The sequence below is a fragment of the Eumetopias jubatus genome, unplaced genomic scaffold (assembly GCF_037043125.1).
Source record: "Eumetopias jubatus isolate StellerSeaLion01/CBP00866 unplaced genomic scaffold, mEumJub1_p1.0 scaffold_6, whole genome shotgun sequence".
Taxonomy (NCBI): domain Eukaryota; kingdom Metazoa; phylum Chordata; class Mammalia; order Carnivora; family Otariidae; genus Eumetopias; species Eumetopias jubatus.
Window position 1 is genome coordinate 9849639 of NW_028274812.1, and position 22408 is coordinate 9872046.

Here is a 22408-nt window from a genome sequence, read left to right on the forward strand (position 1 = left end):
CATTATTAAGGAATCATTTCTTGTGTGTATTAAAGGCTGCTAGTATGTCTGACAATCAGGATGAAATAACTAGTATTCAAACTTACTGAGTTTAGTAATTCTCGCTAAAAGCAGAATATCATATTCTTATTGATGACATCTCTAGTAATTGCAACTTTTGTTAGATTTTCTAAATAAAGGAAATGGCTCTTGAACCCCTTCTACCTTCCTTGAGACCCCCATATAGGGTACCTGGCTTGGGGCTTCATGTGCCGTGGGATGTGGAGAACCTTAGTGCAGAGTGGAGTTGGAGTATTCTTTCTTTTTGTGAGACAGATGCTGGAGTCTGCCTTTCTCCCACCATTTTCAGTCAGAAACCGCTGAAAGTGTCAGATGGAGTAGTGTGGGTATTGAGGGGGTTTGTTCTCTTCACCAGGTTGGGTTTCCATACTGGCAGAGGCAATGAAGTCTCACCGCATTATGGAGGCCTCACATGCCGCCAGAACCCTGGCTAATCTAGACCGAGAGACTATCCAAGAAAAGTACCAGGATGGTGTGTACGTGCTACACCCTCAGTATCGCACGAGGTAAGAAAGTCGCTTTGTCTCTTGTGGGGATGTAAAGCCTCAGGGGCTTATCTTTTCACTTTATTTCTGCATAATTCAGATGTTAAATACCTTACAAATAATCCCGAGAACCTTATTTACTGACACAATTTGTCTGTAATAACCTCAGAAGAATTGCGGGCTATCATGGAAGTATGGAACTAGCTAAACTAATCAGTGTGATTTTACACCAAGGGCTGACCTTCAGTAAGATCGCATTCACCTCTTGTAATGTGGCCCCCCCTTAAACTTTGTAATGCATAGTTCTTTGTTTCGCTACTTGTTTCCTGCAGATCTGAGTTAATAGCTGATTTGGATTGTAGAGGTTGGTCTGGATGGGAGGAGATAGGACATCCTATGCAGGTAGCTATATAATATTAGCCTGGTTCTAGAACTCAGAAGGACTGGACAAAGTTTATGCAAGGTATAAAACTGTTCACTGGAAGGAGTAAGTTGTAATAAATTTGACTCATGCTCCTTCTTAAGATTATTTCTGGTCACCATTTCCAGTTGTATCATTGCTGAGATAATAAATATAAGAAGGACCACAATGAAAAAATTATATATTTCTTGGATTTTTCTCAGTACTTTAATAATACCTCAGAAAATAGCAAAATCATTTAATTGAAAAATGGATTTTGTGGTTAATTCCAATTTATAAACAAAATAATATGGAAATGTATTTCATATGTGTTGCATAATTGTGTGTGTACTATAAATAGCTTACAAATCATATGCTGTCTACAGTTTCTAAAAATGTTACATCTGAGAACATCTGGGTGGCTCAACTGATTAAGCGTCCAACTCTTGACTTCAGCTCAGGTCATGATCTCAGGGTCATGAGATTGAGCCCTATGTTGGGTTCTGTGCTGGGCATGGAGCCTGTTTAAGATTCTCCCTCTCCCTCTGCCCCTGCTCTCATATTTAAAAAAAAAAATCATATCTAAAGACTATGAATTACTTTAAAACCTCATTTCTTTATTTTTTTTAAATTTATTTGAGAGAGAGTGTGAGTGAGCAGGGCGGTGGGTGGGGCAGAGAATCTCAAGCAGACTCCCTGCTGAGCATGGAGCCCTACATGGTGCTTAATCCATCAACCCTGAGATCATGATGGGAGCTGAAATCAAGAGTCAGACCCTTAACCGACGGAGCCACCCGGGCACCCCTAAAATCTCATTTCTGATAAACATTTATTTCCTTGATAAGTTTTTAAAAATCTCTCATGCATGCTCAATTTGAAACTACACTAGCATATTCTTATTTACTTTTTTAAATACTTTATTGATTTGTGGAATATTCTCATGAAATTCTTTGGAGGGCAGTCTATGACATATGTCACTTCATTGGTTATTAAACTCATTACAGTTGATTTTGGTTGGTCTAGCTGGCTAGGGCTAGATCTGTCTTCACTTTTATAGAGAGAGCAGTGAGCACACTCCATGTATGTCTTTGCCACACCTGTGCTTACACAGCTTGCCTTCATAGTTTTATTTCCGGTATGTAAACTTGCTAAGCACCATCCACAGAATAGTAGGTAGACTCTTACCAAAGCAGTAATGCATTTATTCTGCTTCTTTTTAAAACTCTCTCCCCCATCAGTCAGCCCATTAAAGCAGATGTCCTTTTTATTCATGGCCTTATGGGAGCAGCATTCAAAACGTGGCGCCAGCAGGACAGCGAGCAAGTTTTAACTGAAAAGATTTTAGAGGATGAAGCCAGGTATACCACGTGTTGGCCCAAGGTAAGGAAGTGCTGCCTCTGGTAGGCCACCCTCTTCATGATGCACTGTGGCATCTCTGGCTATTGAAGCCCGCATTCTGATTTGCTTATTTTTCTCTTTTTTCCTGGGATTTTTCTACCATGCAGTTTTTCTGTCCCTTAGAGACACTTGTAGTATGTTCATGAACAGCTGGGCTTGTCACCCTGCCTTCTGTTGTGTCATTTCTGGTTAGGGTGTGGGCTAGAACTCTCAAAGAATAGTTCATTGAATAAAAAACCGGCAAGGACCAATATTCGTTCACTCCTATTAAAAATGTAACAAATAATACATTGCTAGTTCTGTGATTTTAATAATTATAAAAATAGAAATACTTTGAAGAGATATTCAAAGTATTTCTATTATAAGATAATTCTACTTTGGATTTCCTTGCTGATATTTCTTCTAAGAGCCTTAACTCTGGGATGAACGCATTGCACGCAATGTACCCAAAGCTCAGCGAAGACGGCTAGGCCTGTAGTTTCCAGGGCTTTGTCCCACCGCAGCTTCTTCACCTTCACGGAGGCTATCCTGCAGAAAACATGGTTTGCACTTTGTCTCTGGCAACACTGACATACAGAGAGGGCTATCGGTCCTGGGTCCACAGACGAAACTGTGGCTGTAGTTAGCATCTCTGTGTTCTCTGCTCGAATCTTCAGCCGTCAGATGGTACCATCTGTCCTGAGGTCATAATTTTCTATTAAATGCTTTCTAAAAGCCAATTTGATTTGGACTCCAAAAACTCCTTGCTTTTGGCTATACAACACATTAAAACTGAGAATATTCTCTTGAAATTCACGTTGGCTTTATGCTAAAGATATTAATGCCTCCTTGTGACCAGAGACATAAAAAGATAAAATGCCGGAACCGGTTTTCTAGTCATCTTTTAACTTTCTTCTGATGTGATGTGTTATAGTTGTCCATGTCAGTGGCCTTTAGTTACAGGTGTCAATCACTAGCAAACAACGGGAGCAGTGGAAATTCATGTGTGTTCTTTTGTACCTTATATTTTGTGTAGACATGGTTGGCAAGAGACTGTCCTGCTCTCCGAATCATATCTGTGGAGTATGACACCAGCCTTAGCGACTGGAGAACGAGGTGTCCTGTGGAGAGGTAACAGGGGGTACTGTGGACTGGGAGGAAGGGCCGGGGTCCACGACCCTCAGGGATTGAGGGGAGCTTTGTCTTTTGATGCCACAGACAGAATTTTTTTTATGAAAAACCTTTTTTCTCTTCCTTCTAGGAGTAATATATTAACAAGGAACTAGTGTAAGGCTTAGATAGAGTGTCAGTGTTGGGTTCCTAAAGTGGTTCATTTATAACTATTCTAGTAGTAAGGACCATGGATTCTATAGCAGAATCTCCTTTACTCCCAGAAGTAAACGTAAGGCTTTTTGCTTTTGTGTTTGCAAGTGTATTGGCTACAGGAAGCAAAGGAAAAGCTGTGAAGCAATGTAGGGTGCCTCTGTCACTTGCATGTCATACATGCTGATTGTGTATACAGGAAGAGGAGCACTGGACCTCTGGGCTCTGGGACCTGGATGGTAGCCGATTCTGCCTATGACCCACTGTGTGGTCTCAGGTCATCTAACTTGTCTGGGAAGCTTGGTCTGCAAGTTGAGAGCGTTGGTCGGAATCACTGGTACTAAGCTGAGCGTTGTCTCTGAACAGACCCTGCATAGGTGCCAGGGGGCAGAAGCTCAGGGGTCCTTCCCTATTGCACCAAGAGGAGCTCTGACAAACCTTTATTGCAGGGAAAGGATTTTATAGATACAGTTTGAAACTACCAGAGTAGATCGTTTTGACTTTCCCTTTTAGCTTGAAAATTACTTTGAATTTTCTGATTCTAATAGCTTTCTGGTATTTCTGAATAAACCAAAATGATGAAAGCTTAATGTTTGCAGCATAAATACAAGTAAAATTAAGTAGAATGGCAGCTTACCATGTAGGTGAGCTCACAGCAGACAATGCGGCATTATTTTCAGGCCACATCATGACAAAGACACACATCCTAAGTGGTGGGGGCAGTCGGTGTGAGATCCAGCTTGTAAAAATTGCCAGATGCGTAACAGATGCTCAAACCCTGCTTGTGTAGTAAGTGAATGGCTTGTTCTGGGTCTAGATATTCCCAGTCATGCCACCGTGACTAAGTTAGAAGCAGGGAATGAGCAATTGTAGAGATCAAACAGAGTAGGGGTATTCCTGACCCCAAAATATAGTATGTAGTATTGGCCCAATGAAACTTCTTGCCTTAAAAACTTGGATAGTAAAATTTGGGGGGGAGGGTGCAGAATCCATAGCCTCATATAATGCCTGCTGTTTTCAATTTGTTCAGAAAGTCCATTGCGTTCAGGAGCAACGAACTTCTAAGGAAGCTGAGAGCGGCTGGTGTTGGGGATAGGCCGGTCATTTGGGTTTCACATAGCATGGGAGGTACGTATGTTTCAGTTCTGTGAAGCCAGCACTGTGAGGTCATTGTCAGCCAGTGGGGCTAACCTGTTACCACAGCTCCCTGTTTCACCTACTACTGGCCCCTTTTCCCTCTAAATGTTTTTGGCTATAGCTAAGAGTTTTTAAATGACTATACTTTCCTTCCATCCTAGTTGTTTTTCTACGAGGGGGAGACCACTAGTAACAAACCGTATCAAAGGAACATGTGGTTGGCAACGTAATGCTTTCATATAGCGATAATCAGTGGACATCAGCAGCAGTCCGTGGCTCGGATAAGCCTGACTTGTGAATATCCCTCAGGCATTCCTGGCTGGTCCCTGTGCTCTCTTTTCTTCCCTGCATCCCCAAGCATCGCAGAGCCCGCAGCCCCAGGCCTGCTGGGGGGGAGGTGTGATGGCAGATTTCTGCTCTTTGGGGCCTGGTGTGTGCTTGCTAAGTGTCATCTGCTCCCCTCGGCCCACTCCCCAGCCCATTTCTCACAAGAGATGTCACCATCCGCCTTGGAGAGGGCCTTGCTGCTGCCTCCGGCCTAGTTTATCTGATGAAATGCTCGGGATTGCAAACTGAGTCGGGGCTCTTTGCTGAGAGGTAGATGTAGCCCCTTGTGTCCCTAGAGCTCCGCGGTTACCAACCATATAAGTGACCTTGGTGTTGTATTGTCAGCTTCAAGCCAGGGTGGCGGAGTGGAAGAGATGGGGCCTTCCTAGGTGCATGTTCCTATAGAAACTTTGTTTTCCATGGTGGATAAGCTCTGTGGGGCTCTTTTTTGAACAGCAGTACTGTCCTGATGGTGTGGTCCTTAGTGGCCCCCTGGCGACAGGACGGGGCACACGGTGCTGCGTATTCACTTCGTGGACGGGCACCCAACGTAGCAGTGCCCAGTACTCCTTCTAGGGCATAGTGTATTCTGCAGTAAAAGACCTGTCTAGGGTGAGCTTCTAGAATCTTCCCTGTTTGTAGGCTTGTATTATATACAGTTGACCCTGAAACAGCACGGGGATTAGGGACACTGACCACCCTGTGCAGTCAGCAGTCTGCCTGTAACTTTTGACTCCCCCAGAACTTAGCTACTAATAGCCCACTGTAGACCAGAAGCTTTACTGACATCAATTAACACGTTTTGTATGTGTATTCTTACAATAAAGAAAATGTAAAGAAAATCGTAAGATACACTAATAGTACTGTATGAAATCCACATGTATAAGTGCACCCATACCTTTGAAACCGTGCTCTTCAAGGGTCCGCTGGATTCTAGGTCAGCAGTATTACCAAGTGCTAGTATTTTAAGGCCCCGTGTGTTGGACTCTAGAGAATTAAACTTTAAAGAAAACATCTCTTTTTGTGTTGTTCCCCACCTCCTTTTGTTTTAGAATAATGGAAGGAAGAAAAAGCTTATGCATTGTTTTTCTTTGTATGGCTAGGTCTTCTTGTCAAAAAGATGCTGCTGGAAGCCTCTAAGAAGCCAGAAATGAGTACTCTTATAAACAATACCAGAGGAATAATTTTTTATAGCGTGCCTCATCACGGATCCCATCTGGCTGAATACTCTGTCAACATTCGCTACCTTCTTTTTCCCTCTTTGGAAGTCAAAGAACTCAGCAAGGGTAATATTTATGTTCTGTCATGAAGGGGAATTGGGATTGTATTAGTAACAGTTACACAGGAGAAGGAGAAAAGAAGACGGTTTCTAACTTGGCTTATATTATGCCACTTTATTATTTGTATACAAATTGTGTTTAGATTATCATGGAAAATTTTTAGTTTGGGTTTGATTTTTCTTTGATACCTTTCCTTAAGGTATCAAAGGTATCTTCAAATACAATTTTAATACTGTCTTAAATATTTAAGATTTTAAGTTATATCATGTTTTAAGGATTATTCCAAATTACTGATGAACTGCTTTTTTCCATGTGTTTGGAAAATCAACTGTTAAAATATAAACAGACTTAAGATTTTCAGGATTAAGATTCTCAGTTTCTGGAATGCCTGTTAACCAATTTGGAGGCCCTGGCTGAGCCTTTAATATGCCAGTTGTCTTTTTTTTAGTATTTTCTCTTTCTTCTGCTTTATGGAGACTTGCTTAACTTTATCTTCTTAAACCTTCTATTGAACTTTATTTTTTGCAGTCAGGTTTTATTTTCCAGAAGCTCTTTCTTGTTCTCGAATTCTTTTGAAGTCATTCTAACAATACTAATTAAGAGTTTTTTTCTTAAAGTTCCTTTCTGTTTCTTCACTGAGTTCTGTCTTCTCTGCCCAGGTGTTTTGTTTGCTCACTGGGTCTCTTTTAGGTTGTAAGCTATCCTGTAGGGTCTGGTATGTCTTGGTTGCCTTTTCCTAGTTGAGGATGGGGGACAGGCCCTCTGTGATTATAGATAGGTCTTGTCGATGGGAGGCTGTGCTTTAGGGTGAAGGTGCCAGCCAGCACACTGAGGGACCCCAGTCCTACATACCCATTGCCCCGCATGCTTATGGTCAGCCAGTAACATGTGAAGCCTCTCCCTCAGCCTGCTGGCCCCTATCAGTTCTGGTGCAGCTTTAGCTCTGCTCCCATCTTAATGACTTCATAGGAAGGAGAGAAAATAAACAAGTTACTATCTTGAACCAGAACCCTAATTTTCTCTTCAGTACATTTTATTATAAATTGGGTAAACAGAATTTGTCACAATCTTGTTTTCTGGAATTTTACAGATTCTCCTGCTCTTAAAACATTACAAGATGATTTTCTGGAGTTTGCTAAAGACAAAAATTTTCAGGTGCTGAATTTTGTAGAGACACTGCCAACTTACATTGGTAGCATGATTAAACTGCACGTGGTGCCCGTGGAATCAGCAGGTACTCCTCCTTTTGAAATTTGCTCTTAGATGCCTGGTTGGTGGTACCAATATTTAATCATAAACAACCCATTTTTATATTCAAGCTTCTCAGTTTTAGGAGACAGTGTATATGAAGATCTAGATTCTATTATTCTTTTCAGCTATAGATTAAAATTTCTCTGCCAACATACAACCTTGGCATTACTCCTCCCTCCCTTCATTTAGCTGGCACAGGTTAATTGGCTTCCTCTGTGAGCTCTCTTGTATTAAGAATTCAGAGTCCTTCTATCAGCTGCAACGAAAGGGGCATTTAACAGACTGGTAATTGGTTTGTTAAAGCTTTCTCTATGCAGCTAAAGGTGTGGAAGCTTTAACAAATGAAAGATTTTTTTAAACATTTTTTTTCCATTGGAATCTTAGATGGGGAATATTTAAGCAACAATTTCTTTTATAATCCTGGGTTTGAAGGAAATAACCAATACCTTTTAACTGTGGTGTCTTGTAATATAGGCTCTTCGAGGTAGGGCACAAATCTTAATTCTCTTTATTTACCTCTATATTCCTCAGTAATAGTAGATAACCCACACATTTCCTTCCTTGAAATGCTTTTCTCTCACCTGGCCAACCTGATGACCTCTGAGGCAGGATTAGGTGCTGTCTTAGTGGCACTCGGCCATACTGAGAGCTCTCAGGGACAGTGGGAATCTGGAGTGCCTGCCAGATGGTTCTTCAGCCTGTATAACAAGTTTTGTCCTAACTCCATCAGGTATTATTGAAATAAAATGGAAGACTCAGTACTTTGTAGTAGAACCTAAAGAGGCTTTAGCACAAATATGGTGAGGAGTTACTATTTAGTAGTTGTAGAACTTAAAGGACTTTGGAAGCTGGAAGCAAAAGTAAAGGTAATACTGTGGACCACCTGTTTGTCGCCATAGAGCCTTGTCATAATTCTGTCTGCCCTTTCTTTGGGGTCATGAGGAGGTTTGTCTTCCTTCGTAACCACCACCTGCATTCCTTACCTGGCAGTCCTCACCAGGACCTCTTGTCACTTCCATCTAGGTGCACTTTGCTAGGCTGAAACACCAGAAACTCAACTAGATCTCTCAAGGACTAAATCCTCTTCCCCCTGGCAGAGTGAAGAATGGATCCTATGTGAGACATTCCCATTCCTGTCATCAGGACAGGGGAGCTCATTATGAAGTATAATAATATAAACTCCAAAAAAGAGGTGGTTAAAAGAAGTGTGGAATAATTTAGTAGTAACATGCTACTGCTCAGATTCTGTTCACTATTAAATTAGGGAGTAGGCCAGATTACATACAAAGAATTTATGAAAAGCTTAAAATTAGACCTACTGAGAATCCATTCTCGTGTGATTAGTCACATGTAGTTTAGCTATGGTCAAACTTCCAGTTCCTGTATCTATCTTTTTAGAGTCCCTTATCACAACCAAATCACCATTTAGAACTACCCATTCATCTTCTTTCAATATTGACGGGACGTCTAGATTTTTATTTGGATTTTATTGATATTTTTGTTTTCTTCAGATTTAGGCATTGGAGATCTAATTCCTGTGGACGTTGACCATTTGAATATTTGTAAGCCAAAGAAAAAGGATGCTTTTTTATACCAGCGTACCTTACAATTCATCTGTGAAACTTTAGCCAAAGACCTTGAAAACTGAATTGTCGTCTTCCATTTTGCAAGAAACTTGGTGTTCTGTTTCTCTTTTTAAGCTCTGAGCAATCATGTGAACACGGTCACTGTGGCATCGACGTGGTCTGGAGCATGTTGCAGGCAACAGAATATGGTTCTCAGTTCATGCACTGTAAAGCACAAACAGTGGCAATCAAAGAAGGAAGGGCTAGACTGGATTCTTTTGATTTAAAAGAAATTCCATGTGTGCCAGCTTATGTTTTGCAGCGTTGTCCCTGGTGCAGGGAACAAGCTGCTAGAGATAGAAAATGCCTGTCATCTGTGATGGTCTCCAGCTCATGCCAGGAGGAACACCGATGGTTTCCAAAGGGAGAACAATCATCACCTTCCATAAAAATACCATTTAGAAAGCACCTAGACTAGAGACTGAACTAGAACATAAAAACTTTTTGTTCTGGGTTTCCATGTGCGGTAAATTAAAAAAATACATATATCCGTGTAAACCTTTGTCTCACATGTTAACTTTGTCAGACCTGTTGTCATCCATGGGTCAGTTCCTTATAAGTTTTTATTTTCATATTGCTAAGAACAAATACTTCTTTTTTAAAGAGAATTATAGCCTATAGTAATTCTTTCCAGACTGTAGCTACCTGTACTTGTAATTTTTCCCAGATAAGGATAAAGTAGCTAATCCATTATTGATCAGAATATGAAATAAAACTATTCTAAACCATTATATATACTAACAGTACTTAGTATCAAGATTCTTTTTAGCTAAATAATGTGTACCTTTCTTTCATGCTCATTTAAAAGTTGCATCAATTGACCTTGAGCATTTGAGAAATAGGAAATCATGTAGTGCCTGGCTCAGTCGGTAGAGCATGTGACTCTTGATCTCGGGGTCGTAAGTTCTAGCCCCACATTGGGTGTAGAGATTGCTTAAAAATAAAATCTTAAAAAAAAAAAAAGAAATCATGTTGACTTTTTATTTTTAAGTAACAGCATTATTAAGATAGAAATCACATACCATAAAATTCACCCTTTTAAATATACAGTGCTGTATAACCCTCCCCACAATCTACTTTCAGAACATTTCATCATCCCTAAAATGAACTCTATACTCATTAGCAATCATTCCTCACCACCTTTCCCCTCAGCTCCTGGAAAACACTAATCTACTTCCTCTCTCTATGGATCTGGCCTATTATGGACATTTCATATAAGTGGAATCATACAATGTGTGGCCTTTTGTGTCTGGCTTCTTTTTCTTAGCCTGTTTTCAGGGTTCATTTATGATGTAGCATGTATCAGTACTTCATTCCTTTTTCTGGTCAAATACTATTCAGCTGTGTGGAGATACACATTTGTTTATGGATATCCATCAGCTGATGGATCTTTAGGTTCTTTCCATTTGTTGGCTATTATGAATAATGCAGCTGTAAACATTTATGTACTAGTTTTTATGTGGCCATGTTTTCCATTCTTGTGGATATATACTAAGAGTGGAATTGCCGGGTCCTGTCTTTAGCACTCTGAAGATGGCAGACATTTGTAGAATGGGATAGTCAAAGCTAAAACTGGAGTACAGCATCTGAAGGTAAACTGAGGTCATCCCTAAATCCTATCAACATTGCTTAATTATGCACCGACCTAACAAGTGACTTAACCACTTGTTTTATTATGTAGATACAGTGAATATAACCATTAGCTAACAACAGTAAGTTAGCTAACAATAAGTACTAGCTAATGGATGTCTATTTGCATATCTTAAAAGCTGCAACCTGAGGCTCAGGCTTCTAATTTAGCACCCATCTAGAGACTGACTGTGATACTCCACGGAGCCTGGGGAGGCAGAAGGGAGCCATATCCGCGTTCTCCTTCTGGCACATTCCAGATCACTGGTGTCTCCCTGGAAGAACTTTATGCATGTCTTGTGCCCTGGCTGCTACCCAGGGAATGCACCCCTCGATTGCCTGGCTCTGGTGGCCAGCAGAGCTTGTGTTTGCGGGTCCCTCAGCACTGTAGCAAACACCATTCAGGGCTCAGCACAGAGACAGCAGGCAGAAACACCCATCTCCCAGTCTTTCCCTGAAAGAAGTCTGTTTACGTACTTTAAAAATCCAGCTTCCAATCAGCCTGCTTCTAGGTACTGACAGATCCTTCTCCCCTTTGGAACACAGAGGTTTTGGCAGACCCTCAACTGGTGGCAGACACTAAGAACAAAGGCGGCGGCTTGGATAGTCACAAAGGTTTGAGAGAGAACCAAGAACTCAGCAGACTCAATGACAAGTTTCATCTAAATAAGACCACTCTGTCAAGACTGGGAGAAGTGGCTGTTTTACATAATGCACAGAAATCAACAGAGTGTTGAGAAGAATGATTAAACAGAGGAATACAGAAGATAAAACTTGAGAAATAAACCTTAATGATACGGAGATAGGTGACTTGATAAAGAGTTCAAAATATTTTCACCAAAGTCAGAAGAATAATGCATGAGCAAAGTGAGAATTTCAACAGATATAGAAAGTATAAGCAAATACCAAAAAAATCATAAACCTGGAAAATATACACTGAAAAATTCAATAGAGTGTTTCAGTGACAGACTAGATTGTGTGAAAGGATCAGCAGATTCAAAGATGACAGTGGAATTCATCCAATCAGTGGACCAAAAAGAAAAAAGAATGAGAGTGAAGATAGCTTAAAGGAATTATGGGATACCATCAAGCTGATCAATATTTGCATTATAGGGCTCCTTGAAGGAAAAGAGAAAGGGGCAGAAAGCTTATTCAAAGAAATAATGGCTGAATTCTTCCCCAACCAGGAAGCCAAGAGAATACAACTTAAGATGAATCCAAACATATCCACACCAAGACACATAATTAAATTGCCAAAAGTTAAAAATCAGAGAATCTTAAGAGTAGCAAGAGAAAAACAAATGGTTATGTACAAGAGAAACATGTAATACTATTGGCAGATTTTTCAGCAGAAACTTTGTAGGCCAGAAAAATGGGATGATATAGTCAAAGTGCTGAAAGAAAAAAATTGGCAATCAAGAATACTCTACCTGGCAAAGTTCTTCAGGACTGAAGAAGAGAGAGAGTTTTCCAGACAAGCAAAAGCTGAAGGAGTTCATCACCACTAGACCAGTCTTATATGAAATGTTCAGGGGAATCCTTCAAGCTGAAATGAAAGGATGCTAATTAGGAACAGGAAAACATAGAAAAGTATAAATCTCGGGGCGCCTGGGTGGCTCAGTTGGTTAAGCGACTGCCTTCGGCTCAGGTCATGATCCTGGATTCCGGGATCGAGTCCCGCATCGGGCTCCCTGCTCGGCGGGGAGTCTGCTTCTCCCTCTGATCCTCCCCCCTCTCATGCTCTCTCTCTCTCTCATTCTCTCTCAAATAAATAAATAAAATCTTAAAAAAAAAAAAGTATAAATCTCACTGGTAAGGGTAAATATATAAATTCAGAACATGCTAATGTAATGGTGGGTAAATCACTTATAAATCTAGCATGAAGGTCAAAAGACAAAAGTACTAAAAATAGCTGTAACTACAATTTCTTACTGGATATACAAGGTAAAAATGTGTAATTTGTGACACTGAAAACAGAATGGGAGGAGTAAAAACAGCTTTAGTGGGCATTTGGAAAGTTGTTAGTTTAAAATGACATAAATGTTTTATGTAAGTTTCATGATAACCTCAATGCAAAAACTTATAGTAAATACACAAGAGAGAGAAAGGAAGACAATTAGACATGGATTTACTATTGCCATTTTATTAACCATTACTTTAAATGGACTGAATTCTCTAATCCAAAGACAGAGTCGCTGAGTGGATTTAAAAAAACCAAACTATATGCCGGCTATAAGATACTTCAGCTTTAAGGACACACACAGACTGCAAGTGAAGAGATGGAAAGAGATATTCCATGCAGTTGGAAACCAGAAAGCAGGGGTAGCTGTATTTATATTAGACAAAATAGACTTAAAGCCAAAGACTGTAATAAGGGACAGAGAAGGTTATTATATAATGATAAAAGGGTCCCACCAAGAGAAAATAACATTTATTAATATTTACACATCCAGCATAGCACCTAAATATATGAAACAAATATTAACCCACCTGAAGAGTAAAATATACAGCAGTATAATAATAGCAGGGACTTCCATACCCTCTTTTTCAACACTGTATACATCATCCAGACAGAACTCAATAATTGGACTTAAATGACATTTTAGACCAGATGGACTTAACAGATCACTACAGAACCTTCCATCCAACAGTAGCAGAATATGCAGTGTTCTCAAGTGCACACAGAACATTCTCCAGGAGAAGTCATACATTAGGCCACAAAACAAGTCAATAAATTTAAGAAGACTGAAATCTATCAAGCATCTTTACTGACCACAATGGTGTGAAACTAGAAATCAGTGAAAAGAAGGAAACTGGAAAATTCACAAATATGTGGAGATTAAACATGCAACTGAATGAGCAATGGGTCAAAGAAGAAATCAAAAGAAACAAAAAATACCTTGAGACAAATCAAAATGGAAATACAACATACCAAAAGTTAAGGGATGTAGCAAAAGCAGTTCTAAGAGAGAAGTTTATAGCAACCAATGCCTACATTAAGAAAAAAAGATTTCAAACAACCTGACTGTATCTTAACTAGAAAAAACAAACTATGCCCAAAGTTAGTAGAAGGAAAGAAATAAAGATCAGAGTGGAAATAAAGGAAATAGATTCTTAAAAGATAACAGAGGGGCACCTGGGTGGCTCATTTGGTTAAGTTTCTGACTCTTGATATCAGCGTGGGTCTTGATCTCAGGGTCATGAGTTCAAGCCCCACACTGGGGTCCATCCTAGCCATGGAGCCTACTTAAAAACAAAACAAAACCAAACCAATAGAAAAGATCAATGAAACTAAGAGCTGTTTTTTTGAAAAGTTAAACAAAATAGACAAAACTTTAGCTACTCATTCCAAGATAAAAGGGAGAGGGCAAATAAAATTAGAAATGAAAGAGGAAGCCGTCCCTCCAGGGGAGTTATTGAAGAGCAGCAGGCATGGATGGCTCCATGCTACCTTATGGCCATGGGCCTCAACAAGGTCCACAAAGTGAATGTGACCAAGCTGAGGCACAGCTCCTGCTGAAGGTGCCTCACCAAGCACATCAAGTTCGTGTGGACCATGATCCGAGAGGTGTGTGGCATCACCACATACAAGTGGCATCCTGTGGAGCTGCTCAAGGTCTCCAAGGATAAGCGCGCCTCAAGTTCATCATGAAAAGGGTGGGAATATACCTCTATGCCAAGAGGAAGAGAGAGGAGCTGAGCAATGTCCTGGCAGCTATGAGAAAAGTGGCAGCCTGGAAGGACTGAATGCCTCCCCTCTAAGTAATAAAGCCTTTTTGGAACTTAAAGAAGAAGAAGAAGAGACTTACAACTAACAACACACAAATACTGAGAATCATAAGAGACTAATAGGAACAATTATTTGCCAATGAAGTGGACAACCCAGAAGAAATGGATAAAATCCCAGACATACAATCTACCAAAACTGAATTGTGAAGAAACAGAAGATCTGCATAGTCCAATTATTAAGGAGACTGAATCAGTAGTCAAAAATCCAACAAACAGAAGTCCCAGACCAGATCATTTCACTGGTGAATTCTACCAAATATTTAAAGAAGAATTAATACTAATCCTTCTCAATCTCTTCCAAAAAGTAGAAGAGGAGGGAATACTTTGAAACTCATTTTACGAGGCCAGCATTACCCTGAAATAAAACCTGACAAAGACACAACATCCCTGATGAAATAGATGTAAAAATGCTCAGCAAAATAATAGCCAACTGAATTCAACAGTACATTAGAAAAATAATACACCATGATCAAGTGGGATTTATTCGAGGGATTCAAGATGGTTCAACACCTGCAAATCAATCAATGTGATACACCACATTAACGAAATGAAGAAAAAGCATTTGACAAAATTCAAGTCATGATAAAAACTCTCAACAAAGTGGGTATAGAGGGAACGTACCTCAACTTAATATGACAAGCCACAGCTAACATCATGAAAAGGTGAAAAGCTAAAAGCATTTCCTCTAAGATCAGGAACAAGAGTGCCCATACTCTCACGTTTTTTTTTTTTTTTTTTTTGCCACTGTTTATTCAGCATAGTATTGGATGGCCTAACCAGAGCAATTAGGCAAGAAAAAGAACAGTCAGCCAAATTGTAAAGGAAGAAGTAAAACTGTTTCTATTGGCAGACTACGTTTTATTTAGAAAATTCTAAGGACTCCACCAAAAAAACCTTTTAGAATAAATGAGTTCAGTAAAGTTGCATGATACAAAATCAATATACAAAAATCGATGAGGTTTCTATACACTAATAACAAACTATTAGAAATTAAGAAAACAATCCCATTTACAATTGCATCAAAAAATACCTAGGACTAAATTTAAACAAGGAGGTGAATGATCTGTACACTAAAAACTGTAAGACACTGGTGAAAGAAATAGATACAAATAAATGGAAAGACATTAAATGCTTATGGGCTGGAAGACTTAATAGTGTTAAAATGTCCATACTACCCAGAGCAATCTACAGATTCAATGCAGTTCCTATCAAAATTCAAATGGCATTTATTCTCAGAAATAGAAGAAACAATCCTAAAATTCTTGCAGAACCAGAAAAGACCCCAAAAAGCCAAAGCAATTTTGAGAAAGAAAAGGCACCACACTTCCTGATTTCAAACTATGTTACAAGGCTACAGTGGCCAAAACAGTATGATACTGGCATATAAAGACAATAAATCAATGGAACAGAATAGAGAGTCCTAGAAATAAACCAGTATATATACGGTCAATTGATGGAAAAGGAGCCAAGAATATATTGTTGGGAAAGGATAGTCTCTTCAGTGAATGGTGTTGGGAAAACTGGACAGCCACATGCAAAAGAATGGAACTGAACTACTATCTATACCATACATAAAAATCAACTCAAAATAGATTAAAGACTTGAACACAAGACAAATCATAAAACTCCTAGAAGGAAAGATACTGATAAGCATCGTGACATTGGTCTTGGCAATGATTTTTTGGATGTGACACCAAAAACAAAGGCAACAGAAGCAAAAAAATAAAAATTGGAACACTGTTAAACTAAAAAGCTTCTGCACAGCAAAGGAACCATCAACTAAAAAGGCAGGCTACTGAATGGGCGGAAACACTTGCAATCATATATTTGATGTGGGGTTAATATCTAAAATATAGAAAGAACACATACAACTTAATAGTAAATATCAAACTATTCGATTTTTAAAATGGGTATTTTTCCAAGGGGGACATACAAATGGTTAACAGGTACATGAAAAGGTACTCAATATCACTAATCATCAGTTCAAATCAAATTCAAATCAAAACCACAATGAGATATCCTTTCATGTCTATTAGAATGGTTACCATCAAGAGATGAGAGAGAACAAGTGTTGGCAAGGATGTGGAGGAAATGTTGGTGGGAATGTAAATTGGTGTGGTCACTATATAAGACAATATGGAGGTTCCTAAAAAAACTAAAAACTACCATATGATCCAGCAATCTCCTTTTTCTGTAAATATCCAAAGGAAATGAGAACAGGATATCGAAGAGATATCTGCACTCTTATGTTCATTACAGCATTACTCACGATAGCCAAGGTAAGGAGACAACCTAAGTGTCTATTACAGATGAATGGATAAAGATTTGGTATATACACACAATGGAATATTATTCAGCCATGAGAAAAGAAGAAATCCTGCCATTTGTGACATTGATGGAACTTGAGGGCATTATGCTAAGTGAAATAAGCCAGACAGGGAAAGACATAAGGGAGAGGTTGGTAAAAGGGTACAAACTTTCAGCTATAAGATGAATAAGGTCTGAGGATCTACTGTAAAACATAGTGACTATAATTGACAACACTATAATGTATAATTCAAATTTGCTAAGAGAGTAAAACTTCAATGTTCTCACATATACACACATACAAATGATATGTGAGGTGATGAATGTGTTAAATGAGATGGGGGAAATCCTTTCACAATATATATTTCTATCAAATCACAAGTATACTTTAAATATCTTAGTTTTATATGTCTATTATACCCCAATAAAGCTGAAATTAATTTTTTTTTCATTAAAAGAATGTTAAACATTCACTGAAAGCTTTAAGAACTACATATTCTGTTTATGCTCAGTCAGGTCCATTTCTTCTGTTTCTATTTTAGATAATCTATTACGTTCCTTCAATCAGTACTCTTTTTCAATTGTTTTGACTTCTCTTTGAATACACTGCCTAGTCTATTCCAAAGGACCAGAATCCCTTTCCATTTCTACTGCCACAGTCTCCTGTTCACATTTTCACACTTGGCCTGGAATATAGTAACCTCCTAGTTGGCTTCTCATTTTAGTATTAAAATAGAACTGTAATGCAATAAACACTTAACAAGTTCCTGTGTACCAAGTGTTGCTTTACATAAGAATATGAGAGATTTAATCCAATCCCTATCAAAATTCCAATGGCATATTTCCCAGAACCAGAAAAAAGAAATTATAAAATTTGTAGGAACCACAAAAGATCCTGACCAACCAAAGCAATCTTGAGAAAGAACAAGGCTGGAGGTATTACACTTCCTGTTTTCAAACTATATTACAAAGCTATAGTATTCAAAACAGTATGGTGGGGGCACAAAAACAAACAAACAGATCAATGGAACAGAATTGAGAGCCCAGAAATAGACCCACACATATATGGACAGTTAATTTACAACAAAGGAGCCAAGAATATACAATGGAGAAAGGACAGTCTCCTCAATAAAGAAGTTTTGGAAAACCGGTCAGCCACATACAAAAGAATGAAACTTGACTACTATCTTAGGCCATACACAAAATTAACTAAAGTGGATTAAACACCTGAATATAAGACTTGAAAGCACAGACTTCCTAGAAGAAAACATAGATGGTAACCTCCTTGACACTGGTCTTAGCAGTGCTTTTGTGGGTCAGACTCCAAAATCAAAGGAAACAGAAGCAAAAATAAATGGGGACCACATCAATCTAAAAAGCTTCTGCACAGTGAAGGAAATCATCATAAAAATGAACAGGCAACCTACTGAGTGGGAGATGTTAACTGCAGTCATACATCTGATAGGGGTTAATATTCAAAACAAATAAAGAACTGATACAACTTAAGAATGAAACAAACCAATTGAAAAATGGGCAGAGGATCTGAATTGACATTTTTCCAAAGAAGACCTACAGATGGACAACAGGCATATGAAGAAATGTCCAACATAAATAAATTATTAGGGAAATGCAAGTCAAAATCACAATGAGATTATCACCTCATACCTGCAGGAATGGCTATTATCAAAAAGATGGGACACCTGGCTGGCTCAGTCAGAAGAGTATGCATCTCTTGACCTTGGAGTTGTGAGTTCAAGCCCCATGTTGGGTTGGGAGATTACTTAAATAAACTTAAAAGAAAAGTAAGATATAACAGGTGTTGGAGAGGATGTGGAAGAGAAGGAGCCCTTGTGCACTGTTGGTAGGACTGTAAATTGGTGCAACCACTATGGACAACAGGATGGAGATTCCTCAAAAAATTAAGAACTGAACTAACATATAGTCCAGCTCATCCACTACTGGGTATTTATCTGAAGAATGAGATAACACTAGTTCAAAAAGAAAAAAAAAATTATGTACCTTTATGTTCCTTGCAGCATTACTTACAACAGCCAACATACGGAAGCAACCAGCGTCCACTGACAGAAGAACAGATAAAGCAGATGTGTATATGCACACATACACACGTTGGAATACAACTCAGCCATCAAAAAGAATGAAACCTTGCCATTTGCAACACCATGGATGGACCTAGTGGGTATTATACTAAGTGAAATAAGTCAGAAGAAGAAAAGACAAATACCTTATGATTTCACTCATATGTGAAATCTAAAAAAACAAAAACTGAAAACAAACTCAGATACAGAGAACAGTTGGTAGTTTCCAGAGAAGAAGTGTGTTGAGGGGTGGCCGGATGAAAGGGGTAAATTGTAGGGTGATGGATGGTAACTAGACTTTTGGGTGTATTTTATACATATATATAAATACAAAACACAAAATAGCTTTATTAGCCATATTTTAGAGATAGGAAACTGAGCATTAAAAAAATCGTAAAACTGGTGCAAAGTCTCAAAACTATTGAGAGCAAAGGTTAAACCCAGTTTTGATTTTAAAATCTATGCATGTTTGTTGCAATAGCTTCATAAAACATTTCACACATCATTAATTTTTAAAAACTGACAAAGTCACAACAGCAAATAGTCTAGGACTTTCAAGCTGATTTCAGAATTTCTCTCCCCCAATACCTAAAGGGAGAAAAAAGAGGAAAAGTAGGAAAAAATAATTCGGCAAACAAAAAAATGAAAGGACTAAAAGCTCATGCCATTAACTTTGAAAACCAGTGATTAAGAAAAATAAGTGATATTAGGGAAGAAGGTTAATCAATATAATCTTGAAAATTTTGATGACAGGTCTGTATTTTATGGAAAAAGAGGACGACCAAGGTGCTGAGCAAAGTTAAAGAAAAAGCCTTGATGTTAGAGACCTCATCTATCACTGAAAATGTTAAAACACTCAAAAACCAAAACACTAAGGCTTTGTTTTCTGAAGCCCTCATGGAAATAAGATACAATCACTCTAAGTGAAGTGGACTCTAGTCTAGTAACAAACCTTCAAAAGAGGGACACGAGGCCAGATCTTCTAATAAAGATAGTATAGGACTCACCCCAGCTGTGCTGTCCCTTCCCACTTTCAGATAAAGAGAGAATGAGTGGTAATGTCAAACACAGATGTCCAAAAACAGCCTCAGATAGGAGGGAAGGTTTGTCAGAAGAGTTCACCCTCCATTTATTTGGCCAAATGGGTCTAGATGAAGTTTATTATGAACAAGCAAGAGTCTTGTTCATGACACTTAAACAACATAACGAAGCAAAACAAGTATATAAAGATGGCTGAAGATTCAATTCTAAATGGAAATATAATCCCTGAACAACAACAGCAAAAAGTGACATACAGAGAAAAAGGTGGAGACATGGAAATAAAATGAAAACCAAATCAGTACAATCACAGCATAAAGCAGAGACCATGTTAAAGAATAAAAGACATAGATGAAAATCCTCTCAACAGAGTGATGGCTTAATGGATGCACAACCACAATAGATACAGAAGGAAAATAATTAGAACAGATAAAAAGTCACCATTCAACGATAAAGGCAAAAGACTTAACATCGCCAATATAAACTCAGGCAATAAATAGGGAACCATGTGCCCCTTCTGACAAATTAGCTTATTGGTTAAATTCAGGTTTACTAAGAAAAAAAGGATGAAAATACTGCACTTTAAAATGCAAGCAAATATCCTAAAAACAAAAAACCCCTGTGTTAAAAAAAAACAGTAAGGTTGGAAAGGAAGAATTATGTACTCAGCTAAATTGCCCCCTGAAATGGCTACAGAGGTAATGGAGCAACATGCTCAAGCCTAAGGAACTCAGGGAATATTATTAATCAGTTCTTGTAGTTTGATCCTCTTAGGTTAATTTCAGATAAATTAAGCTTATCACTATTATACGATAACATATAGTGTAATGTTAAAATATTAATCATCTGATATGTTACTGTATATTACACAGAGAAACATTTCTAGAATGATAAATAATGTTGATAATTATTTCTGGGTAGATTTTGGGTGAACTTTTAGCTTTTTATACTTTTCTGTAATGCTGAATTGTTATCAGTATGTTATTTTGATACACTATTCTAAAAAGGAAGCTCTATAGAAGTCAAAATTCAAATCATAGCCACTATTAGTCAAGTTATTGCAACAATACATAAGCAGAGTATATCGTAGAAGAACAAAGATAAGTTAAAATATCAGTGAAAAGGGAATCTTAAATATTGGGACTTCATCAAGATAAAAAGCTTTTGCACAGCAAAGGAAACAGTCAACAAAACCAAAAGACAACTGATAGAATGGGAGAAGATATTTGCAAATGTCTTATCAGATAAAGGGCTAGTATCCACAATTTATAAAGAACTTATCAAACTCAACACTCCAAAAACAAAAATTCCAGTCAAGAAATGGGCAGAAGACATGAACAGGTATTTCTTCAAAGAAAACATACAAATGGCCAACAGACACATGAAAAGATGCTCCACATCACTTGGCATCAGGGAAATACAAATCAAAACCACAATGAGATACCACCTCACACCAGTCAGAATGGCTAAAAGTAACAACTCAGGAAACAACAGGTGTTGGCAAGGATGCAGAGAAAGGGGAATCCTCTTGCAGTGCTGGTGGGAATGCAAACTGGTGCAGCCACTCTGAAAAACAGTATGGAGCTTCCTCAAAAAGTTGAAAATAGAGCTACCCTATGACCCAGCAATTGCACTAGTGGGTATTTATCCAAAGGATACCAGCACAGTGATTTGAAGGGGTACATGTTCCCCAGTGGTTATAGCAGCAATGTCCACAATAGTCAAAGTATGGAAAGGGCCCAGATGTCCATTGACAGATGAATGGATAAAGAAGATGGGGTATACTTATACAATGGAACACTATTCAGCCATCAAAAAGAATGAAACCTTGCCATTTGCAATGACGTGGATGCAACTACAGGGTATTATGCTGAGCAAAATAAGTCAGTAAGAGAAAGACAAATACCATATGATTTCACTCATATGTGGAAATAAGAAACAAAACAGATGAACATTGGGGAAGGGTAGGAAAAATAAAATAAGATGAAAATTGAGAGGAAGGCCAACCATAAGAGACACTGAACTCTAGGGAGCAAACTGAGGGGTGCTGGAGGGAAGTTGGGTTGGGCGCAGGGGGAGGGATAACTGGGTGATGGGCATTAAGGAGGGCACTTGATGTAATGAGCACTGGGTTTATATGCAACTGATGAATCGCTAAATTCTACCTCTGAAACTAGTAAGAAAAAATCACTCTTGAATAGTAATTCTGTTCTTGTAGATTTTTGCTCTGTAAATGAGATTACCCCAAATAGAACCATTTATGAGGTTAAAAAAATTAACTATA

At 38.5% G+C, this 22408-nt stretch overlaps 1 protein-coding gene and 1 pseudogene across 2 annotated transcripts in view; both read left to right on the forward strand.

Moving 5' to 3' along the window:
* The window catches only part of SERAC1 (serine active site containing 1), a 61191-nt gene extending 50997 nt beyond the window's left edge, over positions 1 to 10194 (forward strand). For both annotated transcript variants that reach the window (XM_088023817.1, XM_028103417.2), the window contains exons 13-19: positions 416 to 566; positions 2184 to 2325; positions 3359 to 3453; positions 4676 to 4773; positions 6213 to 6395; positions 7480 to 7623; positions 9152 to 10194. In XM_088023817.1, the coding sequence (XP_087879943.1) occupies positions 416 to 566; positions 2184 to 2325; positions 3359 to 3453; positions 4676 to 4773; positions 6213 to 6395; positions 7480 to 7623; positions 9152 to 9288 (950 nt within the window). In that variant the 3' untranslated portion in view covers positions 9289 to 10194. The remainder of the gene's footprint in view (positions 1 to 415; positions 567 to 2183; positions 2326 to 3358; positions 3454 to 4675; positions 4774 to 6212; positions 6396 to 7479; positions 7624 to 9151) is intronic.
* A 4136-nt stretch (positions 10195 to 14330) lies between these two features.
* LOC114209193 (large ribosomal subunit protein eL36 pseudogene) lies at positions 14331 to 14641 on the forward strand (annotated as a pseudogene).
* Positions 14642 to 22408: the final 7767 nt, after the last annotated feature.